The 20,339-nt window shown below is 36.0% G+C and overlaps 4 protein-coding genes across 5 annotated transcripts in view; 3 read left to right on the top strand and 1 right to left on the bottom strand.

Moving 5' to 3' along the window:
• LOC106171370 (uncharacterized) overlaps positions 1-20,339 on the bottom strand; it is a 237,833-nt gene that overhangs the window by 177,768 nt on the left and 39,726 nt on the right. The gene's annotated exons all lie outside the window — the stretch shown is intronic.
• The window catches only part of LOC106166861 (uncharacterized), a 52,683-nt gene that overhangs the window by 15,359 nt on the left and 16,985 nt on the right, over positions 1-20,339 (top strand). The window lies entirely within an intron of this gene.
• Positions 1,670-5,628, top strand: LOC106166857 (uncharacterized). Of its 2 annotated transcripts, none has more exons than XM_013545523.2 (8): positions 1,670-1,762; positions 1,950-2,056; positions 2,836-2,908; positions 3,384-3,483; positions 3,696-3,855; positions 4,504-4,550; positions 4,796-4,987; positions 5,331-5,628. In XM_013545523.2, the coding sequence occupies exons 2-8, from the start codon at positions 1,993-1,995 to the stop codon at positions 5,511-5,513; spliced, it is 819 nt and encodes a 272-aa protein (XP_013400977.1). In that variant the 5' UTR covers positions 1,670-1,762; positions 1,950-1,992; the 3' UTR covers positions 5,514-5,628. The 2 variants fall into 2 exon arrangements, with proteins under 2 accessions (XP_013400977.1, XP_013400976.1); XM_013545522.2 differs by having other exon boundaries at positions 1,675-1,762; positions 1,991-2,056.
• Positions 18,656-20,234, top strand: LOC147764405 (uncharacterized). Its single transcript, XM_087000671.1, has 4 exons — positions 18,656-18,667; positions 19,341-19,545; positions 19,814-19,986; positions 20,084-20,234. The coding sequence occupies exons 1-4, from the start codon at positions 18,656-18,658 to the stop codon at positions 20,228-20,230; spliced, it is 537 nt and encodes a 178-aa protein (XP_086856797.1). The 3' UTR covers positions 20,231-20,234.

Here is a 20,339-nt window from a genome sequence, read left to right as displayed (position 1 = left end):
TGGCCTGCCCAGAGTCCGGATGCAAACATAATAGAAAATGTGTGGAATGATATGTCAAAACTTTTGACAAATACCCGTCTAACCAGCAGAGAAACTCTATTATATTCAGTGTTTCATGCTTGGGCCAGCATAAGCCCTGAACGCATCAGACAATTATATGAATCCTTGCCTCGTAGACTGGCACCTGTTATTAGGTCACGTGGCTATGCCACTAAGTACTAATTTTGGACTTGAAACTGCATATTTTAGTAGAATGTATATTTTGTTCTCATTTTGTGATTTTTTGTGAAATTTGATGTTAATAAAATGATACCAGGAGCATATCATTACACAGTCATTTATCTCCCCCATAGTATTGGTTCAGTAGGGGTGACACTTCTATTGTCCAGTGTGTGTAGCTGTAGTCGTATACATATACAGAATGAAGCTATGAATGACTATCACAAAAATTTTCAATGTGTGTGTTGCTGGTGGTGGTGGTGGGATACGTACATATATTTGATAACAATGTCTAGCCAAGCCATAAAGATACCTGTAAGTCCTAGCCTCATGACGAGGGTGGCTTTGGTGAAAGCTGACATTGGTTTGATTCCGCACAAATATGTCTTGTAATCATGTAATGAAAAGTCCAAATTTCAACAGATATTTCATCCTATCCAACCTGATTATTATGTTAGTAAAGGTATGCTCTATAGCGTGTATAAAATGCCTCTGTCTTCAATAATCTGTAAATGTAAAAAAGGAAATTGTCACAAAATACTTCCTCAAGTGGATTGTCAATGCGGTTTTGGTGCTATTTCCTTAATATGCAACTTCAAAACCACCCTATTAATTCTCAACACTATCTACCGTAAACACGTTTTCCAGATTCATTTATCTATACATTCATTTATTTTTTTGTCGTGGCGGCATTATGTCATTGCAATCTGTTGTCATTGTGGGTCACTGATCTCGATTCCTATTCCCTAGTGTTAGACCTTAAGTTTTGCAATTGGTTTTGTTTTGATACAAACTATTCAATCACTTCGCCTTTCCGAAAACGTTTTGCAAATGCTACATGACTGGGGTTATTATTCGTACAAAAATTAATGAAAAAAATCGGGGAATAAATCTTTTGTTGATTACAAATAGTTATTATTCCTAAAAATTCAGATTTGGTACAAGCTTGAGTTAGCTTTCCATCACACTTACAGAATAGATGAATTCACGAGTAGCAACCGGAATTTCGGTAATAAGGAGATAACATTTTCATTAATTGTTACTAATATTTAACCAAAGTTCTGAACAATGGTCTCACTTAAAACGTGTAAGGGCACATCGCGAGCAAAGGCAATCTTATTTTTCTTGGTCAGAACTTGTTCATGTAGATCCGTCTATATCTTTGGGGGCTGAAACTTCACCTCCGTTTTGTGCGTGCATTTTACTAGTCCTCTATATTTGTACAATAATTCTCCGTTACAAAATCTTTGTAAAGGAATTTACAAATATCCAAGCAGTCGGTAGATGTTGCACAAATGGGCAATAGCAATGTGGTTGACAGATCTCCAAAGAACGCATGTGATACCTAACTGATGAACATCGAGAACATTTAACATTAGTCGTGACAACAACTAATCTCATGCCATGTACTGGGACCGTTTTCTAGGATCGTCTCACACCTTGTCACGTAAGATAAGAAGCAGACTGCACACTCCCAAGCCAAGGCTATAAAAACTGATGTTGGTCACCGTTCGTTTAGATAAGCACCCCCAGCAACTAGGAGGTGAGTTGAAATATAAGTTTTAAAATATCTTGCCATGTATGGTAATATAGAAAGTCAAGGAAACGTATGAAAAACGTACAGAATGATATCAAAGAAAGAACACCACAAATTAACTAAACTTAAAGCTTTCAGTTGGTTAAGAGTTGAAATTTACAAATTAATTCACTTTCGTGGCTGCACGGAAAAGTTTTAAAGGTTTGCGGCCACGAGAAATTTTCCATATTTCAGATATGAAGTTTTTGGCCTTCGTACTCGTCGCCACCTTCGTTGTTGCACAGGCTGATTTTGTCCGCCGTAAGTAGATGAGTTTTACATTACTTGCAAGTATTAAGGTTACAATGTACAGGGTTACTACTTAATAGGGAATGTTTTTTATTTGAGCGCTGATTAATAATTTTTTTGGCTTGATTCATCAAAAAAGTATGTCACTGAGTGATAAAAAATATCCAGTCTTCTGTTGTGAGATATTTTTGTCAATAATATCAAATCTGACATAAGATGTCATTCAAAAGAAAAGAACACCCCCAGAAAACCATATCAACAGTTCGATGTCAGTATTAATTTTAAGCTAAGATATTAAAGAAAATGATAGCCTCCGGACAGTGATACGTTACACAGTCAACGAACTCATTACAGTAAATCATGAAAGTCATCAATAGCGGGTATGACCTCCAGCAGCCGCTCGCAGCGCCCTCATCCTACATGGCATACCCTGTGACAAGTTTTTTTAGAGTTTGGATGGGGATTCCATTCCACGCAGTGATATTTGCCTGTCGCAGTTCATCACTATTTACCGGTCGATGACCATAGCTATTAATTCTGTGAGTTACTTCCGCCCACAGATTTTAATTGGGCTCATATCTGGGGAGTTTGCAGGCCAGGGCAGTTATTCCATATTAAGTAGTAACCCTGTAGATTTGTTCAGCATTAGATGTATCTGATTAAACTACTTTTTCTCATCATTTTATACTTGTTAGCTTTTCCTCATTTTAATAAACAATTCTTTGGCAGTAAAGCACTGATGTGTTAGTAACACAATTGCAATTTAATTGGTTTTTGATTTATGTAATTAGTGAATCTGGACAATGAGATTGCGGCTCTCGTGAACGAAGTCAATTCTCCACGCCATGTCCGCGAAGCCAACCCGTAAGTACCAGAAATTTAAGACAGATGCATTATTATGAGGACCATCAATGTTAGTACCGTTGCGACCGTTCAGTGCCGAGCCCGTAACGCATAAAAACGTGCTGTCGCATTGATTTTTCGTGCTGGTACGGCAGAAGTTTGATATTCAACCTGCTCTTACGCGTTCTAGTGGTTGTAGCTAGATGCCATAAACATTCCATGCTCAAATATAAACGGTAGTCCGGATAAAAATAAAAAGAAATAAATGGAAAGTGAAATTAATGGAAAGTTGTTGGGTTTTAATTGTAGCTATTTTAATTTGGTGTTTACAGAATTTTGAATTAATTTTCATAGCGGGGAAGTGCTTTGAGCAGCTGTTTGGTTGGATATAAGTCTAATCTTTCAATTATTTTAAAGCGTATTTAATTGAAAATCATAAAACAAGGCCTGTGCGTTAAATTAAATGTTTAGTATTAAGAATTGATACTTGTTATAGCCTCACAACAGCCACCCAGACTGTCCTGGGTCAGGTACTGGAGGGGAAACTGAAGAATATCACAGATAAAATCAACAGTCTTGTGGCAACCGGTCACGTGGTATGAGATTTTTTTTACGTTATCAATGTTCAGAAGTACAAAAGTAAGGACATCTGATTTCATTTTAAGTCCATGAGCCAGACAATATTCATATTCTTTAAATCTAAGTTCGATAAAAAATATCTAAAGACACTATGCATTTGCTGCTTGTGACGTATTTTGAATTTTGACTGGATAGAAATGTTTCATCTCAAATTGGCCTTCTTTTCTAGGTCGGCAAGGGCCTGCTAGAGCAGGCTAAGCAGATTGCAGATCAACTTAAAGAAATGGGCGGCAAGTACCTGACCGACGCCAAGGCTATCCTTAGCACACTGAAGAGCCAATTTTCTGGCTGGTTCCAAGGCTTATTGGACATGTTCGGTGGTCTTTTCGGTACGAATCAAATACTTATTTACTGTATCTTAAATGTTTATTTATCGTTTGAAATATGCATTATCTGTAAAGTTGAGATCGAATGCATATAGCAAATCGGTGTGTTTATGCTGTCTTAGCAAGACCGCATACAATACGGCACCATAAGATGAGACAAGCAAATTCTATTAAGACCATTTGTGAAGTGCAAATTCTTAAAACAAAGAACATGCTGTTCGGTGGATCACATTTCATTTTAGTACAAGGCTCTTTATTGGTACTTGGCGTTTCTGAACTTCAATATATATATATATATATATATATATATATATATATATATTCCTATCATATTGCAGCTTTGTGACCATTATCAAAGCCATTGTGTCAAACGCGCCGGATGTAACGAAACTGAGGGTCCGTGTAACAGAAAGTCCGCCCTCCATTTAGTTATAATGGACATCTGACCTATGTGGGTCAAAATCTTAGGCGAGGCTTACCTGTGCAAATGAATGGGAAGCGGACACCCTATCATGGGGAACTTACACGTTACACCGGAATCAAAGCCTTTTAGTCATATGAAGTGAAATTTCGTTGAATTACAGAGCTTTTTGAAAACTCAGTTGGCAAAGTTCAATGTGCATTTTTTACTTCATCTTTGTTTATTTTCAGGCAAGCGTGATTTGTTCGAAAACTTCGAAGAAGAACTTTTGGATGAGGTAAGAACGTCAATTTGTCGGCATCAAATCAGCTCTGTTTTAAATTGTTAAGGTACTTTTACTAAGGGGGTTATAGAAGGTAAGACTTAGGTTTTACATTCTTAAGTCTAACGATCAAAACACTCTCTTGATTAGTTGATATTTACTTCTGCCATGGTATCACGTTGCCGGTTTAGGGTGCGTGCAATTTATTTGGCTGAATTGGTTCTTTACCGAAAACAGTATCGTTTTGTATATACCATCAGACTGTGGCACTGGTTCTGGCTGACCGTGGTGTAGCTGAATGGTGGCAGGGAGTGAAGGACACCTTTTCTCAGGTTCTGGGAGGTTTCAGCTCCAAGTTCGCTGACCTTCAAGTCTTCGTCAAACAGTTCGCTGGAGATCTGTGGGGCAAAGTTAAGGGACACTTCGACAACGTCAAGCTCATCGCCCAAGAGGTAATGAATAATTATTTGAAAAATTCGAACACACTTTTCGTCTGCGTAATAGTTTAAAAAAAAAAAGCTAATTTTTTCAGTGCCAGACATTTGGTGTATGTGTATTTCAGCATGGTTTGTTTCGTGTAACAAAACTCTAGTTGCACAACTTGCAATGATGTGCCTATTTTTAGCCTCTTTTAACTAAGACTTAAAATTGCTTGTAATTTAGTTTAACTTTTGTTGCTACGTTTTCGGAATTTCTTACAAGTGCAGAATATTATGTCTTCAGCACATGCGCATGAAATATAGTAACTCTACAGCATAAGTAACCTTCAATCAATACAAAATCTGTCACTTTCAGTACCTTGCCCACGCCAAGGATGCTAGCCTTGCCGCCACCAAGGAACTTCTGGAGTTCTTGGAGCCTTACAAGCAGGATCTCGGAAGTCTGTGGACCCAGGTGGTGCAGGCTGCCTACAACGTCAAGCACATTGTCTTGACCGGATCTACTCCACCCTCTGTACCCCCAACTACGCCTCTTTAATCTTATTGATAAACACGGACAGTGCAAGTTAATTTGTGACAAATGAGCGAATTTTGAAAACAAGAGTTATGTAGGTGGTGAGCAATTATAAGAAATAAAATGTTTAAAGCATTTATATTATGCATGAAAAACGAACGATTTGACATAACGCGCTAATGTCATTGACTTGAATAAATCCGGAAAAAAACATGAAAATTATCCATTATCTAGAAATACATTTTGGCGCAATCTTCTGAAATAAACAAAGAGGGGAAACTACAGTTGTACGACCGTCCGCCAAAAGAAAAGTTTCGATGCAACGTGACGCGGCGCAATCAGCATACTTTCTAATAGAAAATTTTGCCACTTATCCGCCCCGAAAGAAACACTCCGATCCACAAAGAAATCATTGTGGTTTGGTATTTCGAAATAAGGAAAAGAATAATGAAATAACAAATAAATTGTTAAAAAACATACGTTTTACGTTGTAATAAGAGTGAACCACCTCTGACTGCTTTCTGTCCATTCGATTCTTCACATTAATTTATTTGTGTGCTTAAAGCAAAGATGGCATTTTTTTTCTATAAAAAATAATATAATTTATTTTTGATTCATAGAATATGTATTTACAAATATCGATATGCAATGAATAAACACATAATCTGTATTGAATTTTGACACTGCGCACGAGGTCTCAAGGTGGCGAGGATGACAATGGATTTAGTTCGAACCAGACGAATTAAAAATTGTAGCAAATGGATTTGGATAAAGTAAATGGCATTGACTTGCGCATCTAAAAAAGAGCCAAAAGTAATAAACGCAAAATCAATCTATCTTCATCTTCTTCGTCAAAACACTCACCTCAACATGCTCATGTCACATATCTAACAGTAATCGCTGTTCGTTTTTTCTCCAATCTTCCATAGATATCGTTTTATCTTTTTATTGATTTATTATTCGCACCGTTTCAGCTGCTGAGGACGTGGTTTATATATTACGTATATATTTATATATATCACAATGTTTCAGCTGCTGCTATTGTTGAGGGCGAGATCCAGACTGCAGTTCGTGCTTTCAGGTCTGTTTTTGATGAGGAAATCAAGCGTGATTTGGACGAGGAGAAGAGAGCGTAAGTGACTACTTATCGATTCCCAGATATGATAATCGTTTTGATCGTTTACACGTTCTACGCATGTTTTTAAAGTCGCTGACTAGCGCTGACATGGTAAAAAAAAACTGTAGGAATATTATTATTGCTCATCTTAAGGTAAGCTATATTTGGAACGTCACACCGATTTATGCCTATTGCAAGGTGCTATTTTCTAATCCAAGTGTCCTCCGCGCTGCCCAGACTGAGTTTGGAAAGTCTTTGGAGGCCGTAGAACAGGTTAACTCTGCCGTGGCCCATGAACAGAAGGTATGGGGGATACTGCCGTGAAGTTTTGTTATATTGGACAAAAAGTGACGGGGAGATGACACACAGAGAGCCTTTTTAATTCTAATGTTCTTTTTACTATCAGTTTTTCTATTCAGTTTTTCTTACTTATCTTTGATTTCAGTGGGTGGATTCCATTGGTCTCATTCGTGTATCTTCAAATGGATAACATTTATCAATTTTATAAGTTGATTTGGCCAATTGCGTATCACAATGGATCATTTTCTTGCTTTTTTAAATGGAATATGGATTCGGAACATTAATTATTGGTAAATAATAAAATGATAATCTGCTAATTATGAAATGGTGATCATTGAATTTAATTGATTCTTTTTTTCTTATTTAAAATTTAGGTCACCAAGGTTGCCAACTACACGCGCTATTGCATAATTATTTAAATGGGGCTTGGCGAAAAAGACCGAGGGTTATATTTAGCACAGAAAAAAAAATACACGATCTGTTCAAATTTCAACTCGCTTTAAATGGATTTGTAAACATCTTTTTAAAATTTCAGTATAAGTAGGCCTATCTCAAAAAGCCGGTGATTTGATGGTAAAATGAATCCACTATGAATATCATTGTGGTTATAAAATAAGTTATCTGCTTAAGCGTTATACTATTGTATGTATAAATTTCATGTGCTATCATTTTTCAAAGGCAAGAGAGGACTTCTAGATTGGTGGGCGAAAGTAAAAGACACATTGGGTGATGTAATGAAAAGCTTCAAGGGGAAATATACTAACCTTGTAGCATACGTGAAGGGAAAGCTTGGTGAAGCCGTGAATCAGACCAGATTCTAGGTGCCCTCACTGCCCAAGCCAAGCAAGCCATTGAAGACGGCCTTAAGTCCCTAAGTGGCCTGAAGGACAAGTTCACCGCTGCTTTCAAGGATCTTGCCGACAATTTCTTCAAGGGACTCCAGAGTCTTTTTGGTAAGTTTTCCAAGTCATTTGATATTCTGAAATGACGGTTTGTTTAGTTAAGAAAAGAAAAGAAGCTGTACCTTTTTCGAACTTGACGTACAGGTACTTATCCTCTCTCCAGTTCGTAAAAATCCGCCAAATAACGTAATGTATGACGCATTACTGATACACGTGCAATTTGTATAATTTTCTCATAAAGCGGGAGATTTGATGCTAAAATTAATCCAATATGAATATTATTGTATTTATACGATTATATGCACATTCCATCCGCTATCGTTTTTAAAAGGCAAGAGAGGACTTCGAGATTGGTGGGCGAAAGTAAAAGACACCTTAAATGACGTATTGAACAACCTCAAGGTGAAACATGCTGACCTTGTAGCATACGTGCAGGAGAAGCTTGGTGACGCTGTGAACCAGACCAAAGGACATCTTGAAAACATCAAACTTATGACCACAACCGTAAGTAAAGTTCTGTAATTTGGTTATATACTGATATAGAACGTTGTTAAAATTTCAGTATATGTATATTTACAGCAAAGTTTATATCATATTCTAGGTCCTACAAAATGCTCAACAGGCCGGTCTTGACAAGCTCGAGGAACTTAAACAGGTTGTGGCTCCTTACAAGTCCGATCTGGGGGATTTGTGGCAACAGCTTCTGGATGCCATTGCTCAGACTAAGGCTGCTTTACCTGGATACTAAACAACTTCAACTTATACGTTTAAAAGGATCCAGTGTAACTTAATTTTGTAATAGTGACAATTTTCGACATTATTGTTATATTGAAACAGTTTCATGAGAAATAAAAAAACTGAATTTGATGTTTCACGGTGTTGTTAAACAGGGGTAATTTTTATCCATTATTTCCGAAAAGTATTCTCCAATGCGACATTGAGCTGTTCTAATAGACAATATATGGACTTCGGGCTGCTATTTTGTGAGTTCAAACTTAGAAAATTCCTTGTTCTTTGAAATACAATGTATAACTTAATGCATAATTTATTTTAAACATGTTTGATATTCAATTCAAAACAACACTAATATTTGGGAAATTTGATCGCCTTTAAAATTACTTCATGAAAACAATGAAGAATTGAAAAAATGTTTTAGATAAAATATTTGGTCTTAAATCTTTATATTATTACACAATAATACTGATAAGAGGTGGGGAGTTTGTTAAAAGAAAAAATATGGAATTTGTCAAAATGCAGATCGGTCAATTGCTTTGTAAAATATCGCTTTACAATAAGACATAAGCACAAATGTGTAAAAATAATTTAAAAGGAGACAGAAAAGTTGAAAATATTGATCAAATTTCCAGAGACCACGCTGCATGCAAAGATTTCTTCAAGGTAAAATGCTGTTGAAAAATAGCACTGGCCTTTTAGAAGTATTAAAATGCAAACAGGCATTTGGGGAAATTAAAACGAGCAAAATATATACATCCGATACTAAGGTCTTTCTTTCAATTCAAGATTCTTCGATGAGTCTATTACCTTCTGATGCGATAGAAAATTACAACCGTATTTGCCAGACAGGGATCTACCCTTTTTTATTGGTTAAAAACTCAAAATGATGAAAAATTAAGTCTTCACACAAATATTCAATTTTAGTGTAATCTCACACTGATGTATTAGAGGGATTTGGTGGAAATAGCAAACAACCAGTCCGCCTCTTGTTTTCCTTCTTTGTATTACTAGGGGCGAGCCAAATTTCCAAATAATGTAGCTGTAGTCGTATACATATACAGAATGAAGCTATGAATGACTATCACAAAAAATTTTCAATGTGTGTGTTGCTTGTGAGGCAGTGGTGGTGGTGGTGGGATACGTACATGTATTTGATAACAATGTCTAGCCAAGCCATAAAGATACCTGTAAGTCCTAGCCTCATGACGTGGGTGGCTTTGGTGAAAGCTGACATTGGTTTGATTCCGCACAAACATGTCTTGTAATCATGTAATGAAAAGTCCAAATTTCAAAAGATACACTGTAAAAACAGTGTTTAGCTCTGAGACACATTTCTAAGCGCCTGTTTTGTCTCATTTTTTCCACGCGTTTAGCACCTAAGCACGTTTAACCTATTAACATGTTACACGATTTGACGTGCTTGACGCCTAATAAATGTAGGGTGTATTTGTTTAACTTTAAGGTTGTAACGTTTTCAACTGTTTCAGTCACTCTCTCACACACATAACATTCACACACACACGCGCGCGCGCGCGAAGTCACAGTCACCTTTAACTGCTATAGCTATCTCTATCTATAACAGGCTACCGCGAACTGTCAACATAGTTGATTCACACCATCATCTTTACAGCGAGACTTATTCATCCTTGTGTTAGCTGACCTTGCGAGGAAGTTAATTGGAATATATTTCTGAAAAACAAGTTAGAAAAATTCACTAGTTTACTAAAGACACGAAACAACTACCACTTTTACTTTAAAACATTTTTTTTTTCATATTTTGATAAAATGCGTTAAGGTATTGATGTTCATTTATTTTTCCGGAAGTAATGAACAATAGAACATCAGGATGATTGTGGGGTATTCATTATAATGGTTTATTTAAGCTTTCATCACATGCTGGTTATTTTGGTAACGATAGTCCGAATATTTTTCAAATCGCACCGCTCTAGTCGGCGACTAACCCAAGCCCATTTTGAAATTAACCGCTAACAGTAGTTCATACAGCATAAGACGTGTTTTGGTGATTAATACAAAAAGTTTTCATAACATTAAATAATGTTTTTCCAGAATGTTATAAAACGCTTATAAAACTGCAAGGGCATCATTTTGCATGGAGTTAAAAACACCCATAACGTTACCATGACGTTATTCTATACCAACACCATCATGTAACCAGCTGATAACGTCGTGAAAACGTTATTTGTTATTTGGATTATTACTTAATAGGCCTATTTTAAATAATCACACGTTACTGCAAGGAAGGACACAAGGTGTTCGAGCAGGCTGCTTCTCGCCTCCAACAGCCCCATATGTTTACAAGGGGAAGTGTTAAGCAAAATTGTTGAGTCTTGAAATAAACTTGTTATGGGATCGTATATATGGGATTGTGAAGCATTTTTTTCGGTGACGAGCTTGAAAAGCTAAACATGTTGTTTAGCAGCTCCACGCGTTAAGGAATTCCACACCTATAGCAGCTCCATATGTTTAGCAGCCTCACGCGCTTAGCAGGGGAAGTGCTTAGCCAATGTGCTTAGCTTGTGATAGACTTGTTATAGAATCATATGCCGGTGAAGCTAAACACATAGCTAAACGTGTAACAATGCCAACGTGTCTAGCTTTTTCTTCTGTGAAACGTTTGAAAAGCTATACGCGTTTAGCATTTACACAGATTTCTAAATGCGTAGGCTATAGGTGCCTAACGTGTGTTGTATGTATTTAAATGCTAAACACTGTTTTTACAGTGTAATTCATCTTATCCAACCTGATTATTATGTTAGTAAAGGTATGCTCTATAGCGTGTATAAAATGCCTCTGTCTTCAATAATCTGTAAATGTAAACAAGGCAGCAAAGCTGTCAAATGTACAGACAAAAAACAGAAAATAAAGATGCAAAAAAAGGTCATTTTGTCAATTTTGATGCAATAATAAATAATGCTTATAATAGCACTGTCAGTCAACACTGAATTTTAATCATGCACAACAGGTAACATGGTCAATAACAGGAGCGGACCCTGAGATACTTTCTGACAGTATTCCAAAGTATCTATGTTGATCCATCCTCCATTTTGATGGTCTTCCAACAGAAAAAAATAGATACCAGTCAATATAAACTTAATAACCTGTCTTCAAGAAGACCCAGAAGATGGTCTCAATCCACCCCTTCAATAAGATTACAGTTTCAGGACCATGAGAGACTATAGTCACATGATGAAAGTCTCAATATTTGAAAAATGATGACAGTGCATAAAATAATTTTATATAATGTTTAAAGACATAAAAAACAATACAATTGCTTATGTGGAAATACAGAAAATGTGCAGAGCCTCGAGCGGATGAGAGTTAAAAGTCACAAATGCAAGTGTTTGAGAAAAAATTGTAAAGGAAAACCTAACAAAACTAGAAAACCACCGAGAGTGCAGACCTCTGCCAAGGCAGCAATTGTTGATTATTGTTTATTATTGAGCCAGACCACCACTAAAAACTAATCATTGTCCTCTTTGGCCCAATTCTGACAGTTCCTGAAAATTTCAGCAAAATCGGTCCATAACTTTTTGAGTTATGTTGATGACAGACAAACAGGGGTGAAAATATAACCTCCTAGGCAGAGCCTGAGGTAAATATAATTTCAATGAAGCTGCCATTCAAACTTTTAATCTTTGATTATATATATATATATATATATATATATATATATATATATATATATAATAACCTGCATAATTATCACTGCTTCCTTATTATTAATCTAGCAGAGAGCTTAACTTTTGGGAGTTTACAAGGAAATATCAACAAGTGTGCTTTATGTAATCTCCTTTAATGGCCTATCAATTAGGCAAATGACTTTATAACTCAGAAATTAGCTACGTGATACCCAAGGGATATTAACAGACTGACCCTCTCAAAGGTCTTTCAGGCCCATAAGTCACATCTTAAGAAAAGCACAAAACAATAATGCACAAAATAGGAGACTACAAATTCTGATGCAATAATACATTATGTTTTACTGCACAGTCAACATCAAATTTTAATTATGCACAACAGGTAACAACGCCGAAAGTAAAAGCATAAGGCTTCAGGCCCATCAGAGTTCAAGTTTATACTTAGAAAGTGCCAGAATGAGAAAAATTAAAATTTCACACAAAATTGCATAAAATCAATAATAAATGATAACCCAATTGACCTGGCTTTCTAATTTGAACTGCATGCCAATCCTAAAAATCATACTTGTAAGTTAAAAATAATAATAAGTAACACAGTTTTCTTTTCATAATGTTTGCAGTAGCAATGCAAAAATATTGTCAATTTTGATGTAACATTACATAATAAATTATAGAATAATTATCACCAATCTTTGATTATTGACAATAAATAGCATGGACATGTAGAAAATTTGATTACCATTCGGCTTCATGTCCATGGGAGCTCCAAGTCCCACAATGAATATGCCAAAAAGATAATGAATATTTCACTCAAATGTATAACTTCCAGAAAAAGAAGCCAATTAGACTGCTTTTCCAACTCATTCTGCATTTTAGTCCTGTGTTTCTTTTTTAAAGGTTTGACAGTCATAACACAGTTTTCCCATAATGCTCATCATAGCAGCAGCACCAAAAATTGTTTTTTCTTCTATTTTGATGCAATATTACATAATGCTTAACAGCATAATGACCATCAATTTTTAATAATAGAATATTAGTAACATGGACATTCAGAAAACGTGACAAGCAAAGGTCTTCAGGATCATGGAACTTCAAAGTCACACCTTGAAAATACCAATAAGTGAAAAATTAAATTTTCACAAAAAACTGTTTAACTGCCAGAAAAAATTACCAAACAGACTGCATTGCCAACTGAAGCTGTATTTTAGACCCATGTTTCTTTCCTGTAAGTTTGAGAACGGTAATTGACATGATTTTTGTTAAATGGTCATTATGAGAGCAGTGCCCAAAATAGGGGTTTCTTCAAATTTTGATGCAATATTACATAATGTTTAACAGCATAATGACCATCAATTTTTAATAATGGAATATTAGTCACATGAACATACAGAAAACGTGGCTAGCAAAGGTCTGCAGGCTCATGGAACTTCAAAGTCACACCTTGAAAATGCCAATATGTGAAAAATTAAATTTTCACAAAAAACTGTTTAACTGCCAGAAAAAAATTACCAAACAGACTGCATTGCCTACTGAAACTGTATTTTAGCCCTATGTTTCTTTCCTGTAAGTTTGAAAACAGTAAGTGACATGGTTTTTCTTAAATGGTCATCATGGGAGCAGTGCCCAAAATAGGGGTTTCTTCAAGTTTTGATGCAATATTACATAATGTTTAACAGCATAATGACCATCAATTTTTAATCATAAAATATTAGTATCATGAATATTCAGAAAATGTGATTAGCAAAGGTCTGCAGGCTCATGAAACTTCAAAGTCACATCTTAAAAATGCCAAAATGTAAACAAGACAGCACTGTTCTGAAATGGGTTTATTTCCATTTTTAACATATTTTAACATAAAACAAAATAAACAGTTTGTTGCCATTTTTATATGACCAACTAAGAAAATTGATGAGATGGGAAAAATATCAATAGAACAGTGTTTAATGTCCAATTTCCTCCATTCTGAGATTCTGAACATAGTGGATGATTGAATCTGACAAACTGCAATGATGAGTTTATTTCCATTTTTGACACTTTATTACACAATACACGATAACAAGTTTACCATCATTTTTACACAATCAATTAACAATGTTGTAAAGATGCAGGAAATATCAAACAAACACTTTTACGTATCTTATTAGTTAAATAATGAGACTGTTAACATGCCTAATAATTGAATCTGAGGAAATGTGAAAAAACAGCATAACTTCTAAAATAAAGGCCCGATCATGCTGATTTTCGAACTTGACCTGCGTATTATGAATATTCATCAGTTCTGTTAGTTTCAAGCCAAAAGGTAAAATGTTATTTCACTTATCGTGTTATCGGTGTTGCATATGTGCTGAGAAAAGTGAAAAAACAGCGTAACTTCCCTAAAAATGACCCGATCATGCTGATTTTCGAACTTGACCTGCGTATTATGAATATTCATCAGTTCTGTTAGTTTCAAGCCAAAAGGTAAAATGGTTTTCCACTTATCGTGTTATCGGTGCTGCATATATGCTGAAAAAAGTGAAAAAACAGCATAACTTCCCTAAAAATGGCCCGATCATGCTGATTTTCGAACTTGACCTGCGTATTAGGAATATTCACCAGTTCTGTAAGTTTCAAGCCAAAAGCAAAAACGGTGTTCCACTTATCGTGTTATCGGTAAAAGTGCACGACGGCGACGACGGCGACGACGGCGACGACAGACGCAGATGATGGCTATATGTACAGACACATCTGTGTCTGTACATAAAAAGGAAATTGTCACAAAATACTACCTCAAGTGGATTGTCAATGCGGTTTTGGTGCTTATTCCTTAATATGCAACTTCAAAACCACCCTATGAATTCTCAACACTATCTACTGTTAACGCGTTTTCCAGATTCATTTATCTATACATTCATTTATTTTTTTGTCGTGGCGGCATTATGTCATTGCAATCTGTTGCCATTGTGGGTCACTGATCTCGATTCCTATTCCCTAGTGTTAGACCTTAAGTTTTGCAATTGGTTTTGTTTTGATACAAACTATTCAATCACTTCGCCTTTCCGAAAACGTTTTGCAAATGCTACATGACTGGGGTTATTATTCGTACAAAAATTAATGAAAAAAATCAGGGAATAAATCTTTTGTTGATTACAAATTGTTATTATTCCTAAAAATTCATATTTGGTACAAGCTTGAGTTAGCTTTCCATCACACTTACAGAATAGATGAATTCACGAGTAGCAACCGGAATTTCGGTAATAAGGAGATAACATTTTCATTAATTGTTGCTAATATTTAACCAAAGTTCTGAACAATGGTCTCAAGACAACCTATTCAAACTGATTATAACCTTGATAAAGACACAAGGCAAAGGAGTTATGTAAACTAGCGTGTGAAAACACATTCTTTGTCACTGTTACAAGACAATGGAGGCGACCAAGTGGAGGAATTACAATATACCCTTGTACAGTCAAAGAGAAATTAGTTATGCCAGCTTACTTCGGGTCAGCCCTTAATTTGCTTGTTCGAAAGAAAGAGATAGATGTCGCAACGCGAATCCTTTTATTAACCCTTCATGGGTTTGTGTAAAAGTGTGAAAGACAGGCAACGATCTCGAGTCGCTGTTGATATTGTTCGCAATTAATATTGGAGTATACCGCCTACATGTAAACATCAGACAAGGCGCTGAGATCGATAAAAGTGGAGGTTTATCTGAAAAATTAGATGCCATTTTTGTGAAATGACTTATTAAATGATGCGCATGTACCTAACATGTTTAAATTCTTGATTCTTATTATTTGAAACATCTTCATACACGGCCTCATATTTATATTTCTCTCAGGCCATACTCATTTGCTTGTATAACATGGGACTCTAAAGCACAGGGCATTGTGAAAGTTAATTGGCTACAGAGACTTGTTATCCTTCATGTATTTATAGCGTGGATGAACTAGAAACAGGCTTTACTTAGCTTTACTTAATTTGACTTGATGTTAACCTAACACTGGTTTTAAAAGAAGAAATATAAATATGTTCGATGGATTAAATCACCGACACCGTTCTATTTTAACTTGGTCAAATACACAGTAACACAGATAATATTTATAAGTTGTCTGTCGTTCAGCACGCATTATAGGCGAGTAGCCAAACAGTGACGATGATCAATCCAAGTAAAATTTAGGCATGTATTGTTTACAAAATAGATCATAATGAAAAAAAACCTACGCTTTAATAAACAATCACCACACGGTTCTGTTTTTGTCACTTAAAAGCTTTCGTTTAAAGACGCAAAATGATATCAAAAATGATTCGACGCTGTAAAACTGGACCGGTTCAAGGGGCATTTTTTGTTTCAGCTAGGGGGATTTCAGGAAGAGGATTCAGTGTAGGTGTTTCCTCGGATGATAGCAGCATCACACCCTAGGTCTAAGCCAGTTGACTAGAAGCTTTTTGTCCAACCATCCTATTCCTACTACTAAACTTATAACTCTAAACCACAAAGGTTTATGCGGTAAAAATATTTAAACTAAATGAGGTGCATTGACAGAGGCACAAGTACAATCCAACGCCAACGTGCAACAGGGGAAAGTCTGTCAGTGTATTACATAATATATGAAAGTGCGGTCAATATTAACAGTGTAAGACATCAGTTAAAGAGGAGGGGGTCTTACTATCTTTTGTTAAACGCGACTGTTATTATCTCTCGAACAAGCTTAAACCATGTCTTATACAATTACTGTGTCTCCGGCTGTCGTGCAGAAACGGCATGTCGAACATATTTGCTACAGTTACAAACAGGGCAAACTAGCGACTTGTTCTAGATCGCTCTAGTAAGAAAGCATAAGTGCGGCGCCCGGGCAAAACAATCAACTACCCCGTATAACATTCATATCTTAGCGTTTACATATGACGCGCAAAGAGCTAAGTACATATGACGCGCAATGAGCTAAGCAATTAGCCTTATCAAAGTGGTCCGTTTTTAAAACAACAACGAGAAAAAAGAACGCCTTGTCATAGTTATGAGACAAATCGCTTGTAACGTGCAACAAGGGGGATGGCTGACAGTGTGGTCACACTACATGTTTATGTACGTTGAATTAACAGTCTTAGACATCGCTCAAAGAGGAAGGACTTACTATAGCCCTCAATCTGTTGTTAAACGCGATCATTATCTGTTCTCATGCAACCTTAAACAAAACCTAAACAATAAGATTGTTAAATCAGATAAGTGATGTAAAATCATATTGGAAATTTACGTTAACGACGGAGACTTTCATTCGCAAAGTTAATGAAACAAGACTGGTCCAAGTTAACTGCCCATATTGAATAAATCTTAGGCTGATAAACCTAAAGCCCTGCTTTACTTTGGTAATAGTTAATTAGTAAGCTAGGTTTATTCACATCACTTATGCTGCAAACAACCCATTTTGAACGCAATCGTCATCGCTCGAGAACAACCTGAAATCATGCGTATACAATATTAGGAGATGCACGTCGAGTAAAAGATTCAACACCTGGGTGCCCAGCACTATTATGAAAAGGAAAAATGACTTGATGTTTCATGCACAATCATCATCGAAAGCCTAATATCATTATGCTTCGTGCGCAGTCGTTTTTTATCAGAATAAAAAGTGTGTTTTATACAAGCAAAATCTAACTTTCCTTTATAACTGTTACTGAACAGCGAAGAGTTACATACACCCGGTTATAAATTTACATATGTAAATATGAGGCTAATTTCTCTAATGTGGAATGAAATATTTTGTTGGCTTTCAAATGATAGGACACTCACTTTAATCTTAAAAGAAATCAGTTTATATGCTCGTTCCCCTAACGCGCGTGCAAAAAAGTCCCATCAAATAAACAGATGCATATCTGTCTATACTGGCAACTAGTGAAAATCTATCTGTGGCCCTGATAATGGGTAGACTTCACAGCGATTTATTCATTTAATTATTAAATCAAAATTTATTTATGAAATTATTTAAAATAATTTATCTTTTATTTAATGATTTATACCATCTAATTTCTATCTATCTTTTTTATTTGATTCTTAATGTCATCTTATTATTTACTTTATTCTTTAAATAATTTATTTATTTATCAAGCCCGTAGCCAGCAGTTTCAAAGGGGGGGGTCCTTTTCTGACAAAGTGGACCTTTTACCGGAAAATCCCCATGTAATTATGTCAAATTTTTTTCAGAGTGGACCTTTTTTCAGCAAAAGGGGGGTCTTTCGAACCTCCCGAACTCCCCCTGGCTGCGGGCCTGTTTATTTATTTATTTATTTATTTATTTATTATTAAGACTTTCTATTATTATCCTTTTACGGATTCGCTCCATTATTTTATATAAAATGTAACTTAATGTAGTAATTGAGGCAACACGTCAGCTTGTAATTTGAATAAATTGTTTTAATAATGTTTCTTTCTTTGTTATTTCTAAACAGTACTCTATTTTTACACAGGTAGCGATGATGGAAATTTGTGTACGGAGCATCTTTAAACTTTTTGAGAAGGGGTGATTTGTTGATCGTGCTGATGTACGATGCTGATGCATGTCTATCAAGTTCATTTTTTGACCACAGAACACTTCATATTGAATTAAATAACTGATACTAAATTAAACTAGCAGTTTTCTTGCAACACTTAATTAAAACATGATCTGCTGCGCGTGCCAAGCTAGTGAACAAAAGGATAGGTGGCCACGGGAGTGGCACTCGTTAGCATGGGTTCTAGCATCTTAAAGCTATAATCCTATCGCCGCAACAAACAATAGGCACCTTCTGGCTGATGTATCCTGCTGTTAATTACACCTGGTCACAGCGGATTGTCGCGCTCGCGCTGGACCACAGAAACAGGCGTCATGGGGTTCACTCGCCTAAGGTATTGTGTGTTATTACGTCTAAACTATTGTGTTTTGGCGTTCGAATTTTGAAGGGATTAGACGGCTCTCCATTGTTTGTCCGCCCCCTTCTATTCATAGGATAGGGATTAAAACGTTTCTGACGTTTTTAAAACGTCGTACAACGGAAACTTAATTTTTATTACTACTGTATGGACTCGGAACAATAATTATTGGTTAATAAAGAAATGATAATTTGCTAATGATGAAATGGTGATCACTGAATTTAATTGATTTTTTTCTTATTTAAAATTTAGGTCACCAGTGAGATGCTGGAGAAGGTTGCCAACTACACCGAGTTGTTGAAGCAGCAGGGAGCCCAAACATACACCGACGTCAAGCAGATTCTGAGTGCCCTCACTGCCCAGGCCAAGGACGGCCTCAAGTCTCTTAGTGGCCTGAAGGACAAGTTCACCGCTGCTTTCAAGGATCTTGCCGACAATTTCTTCAAAGGACTCCAGAGTCTTTTTGCTAATTTTTCCAATAGCTTATCTATATGACACAAGCGATAACCTGTAGTATTTCTTCAGAGCAAAGATTTGACATGCCAAGTCGTTCAAATGCATCTTTAAAGATCTTTTTTTTTCTGATTTCGGTGTATGTTTCTCATAAAGCAGAATATTTGACGGTTAACTTACTCCAATGTGAATATCATTGTGGTAATGCAATAAGTTATCTACTTCACATTATATGATTATATGCATATTTCATCTGCTATCATTTTTCAAAGGCAAGAGAGGACTTCGAGATTGGTGGGCGAAAGTAAAAGACACCTTACAAGATGTATTGGACAACCTCAAGGTGAAATATGCTGACCTTGTAGCATACGTGACGGAGAAGGCTGGTGAGGCTCTGAACCAGACCAGAGGACATCTTGAAAACATCAAACTGATGACCACAACAGTGAGTAAATTTCTGTAATTTGGTTATATACTGATATAAAACATTGTTCGAATTGCAATATTAATATATTTACAATAACGTTTATATTATGTTCTAGGCCCTACAAAATGCTCAACAGGCCGGTCTTGACAAGCTCGAGGAACTTAAACAGGTTGTGGCTCCTTACAAGTCCGATCTGGGGGATTTGTGGCAACAGCTTCTGGATGCCATTGCTCAGGCTAAGGCTGCTTTACCTGGATACTAAACAAGTTCAATTCTTACGTTTTAAAGGATCCAACTAATTTTTGTTTAACATAATGGCAAATCTCGACGTTTATTGTAATATCCAAACAGTTTGGTGGGAAATAAAAAAC

Source organism: Lingula anatina, chromosome 1 (assembly GCF_051362555.1).
Source record: "Lingula anatina isolate TDL-2025a chromosome 1, LinAna3.0, whole genome shotgun sequence".
Taxonomy (NCBI): domain Eukaryota; kingdom Metazoa; phylum Brachiopoda; class Lingulata; order Lingulida; family Lingulidae; genus Lingula; species Lingula anatina.
This window is presented reverse-complemented; position numbering and strand designations above follow the sequence as displayed.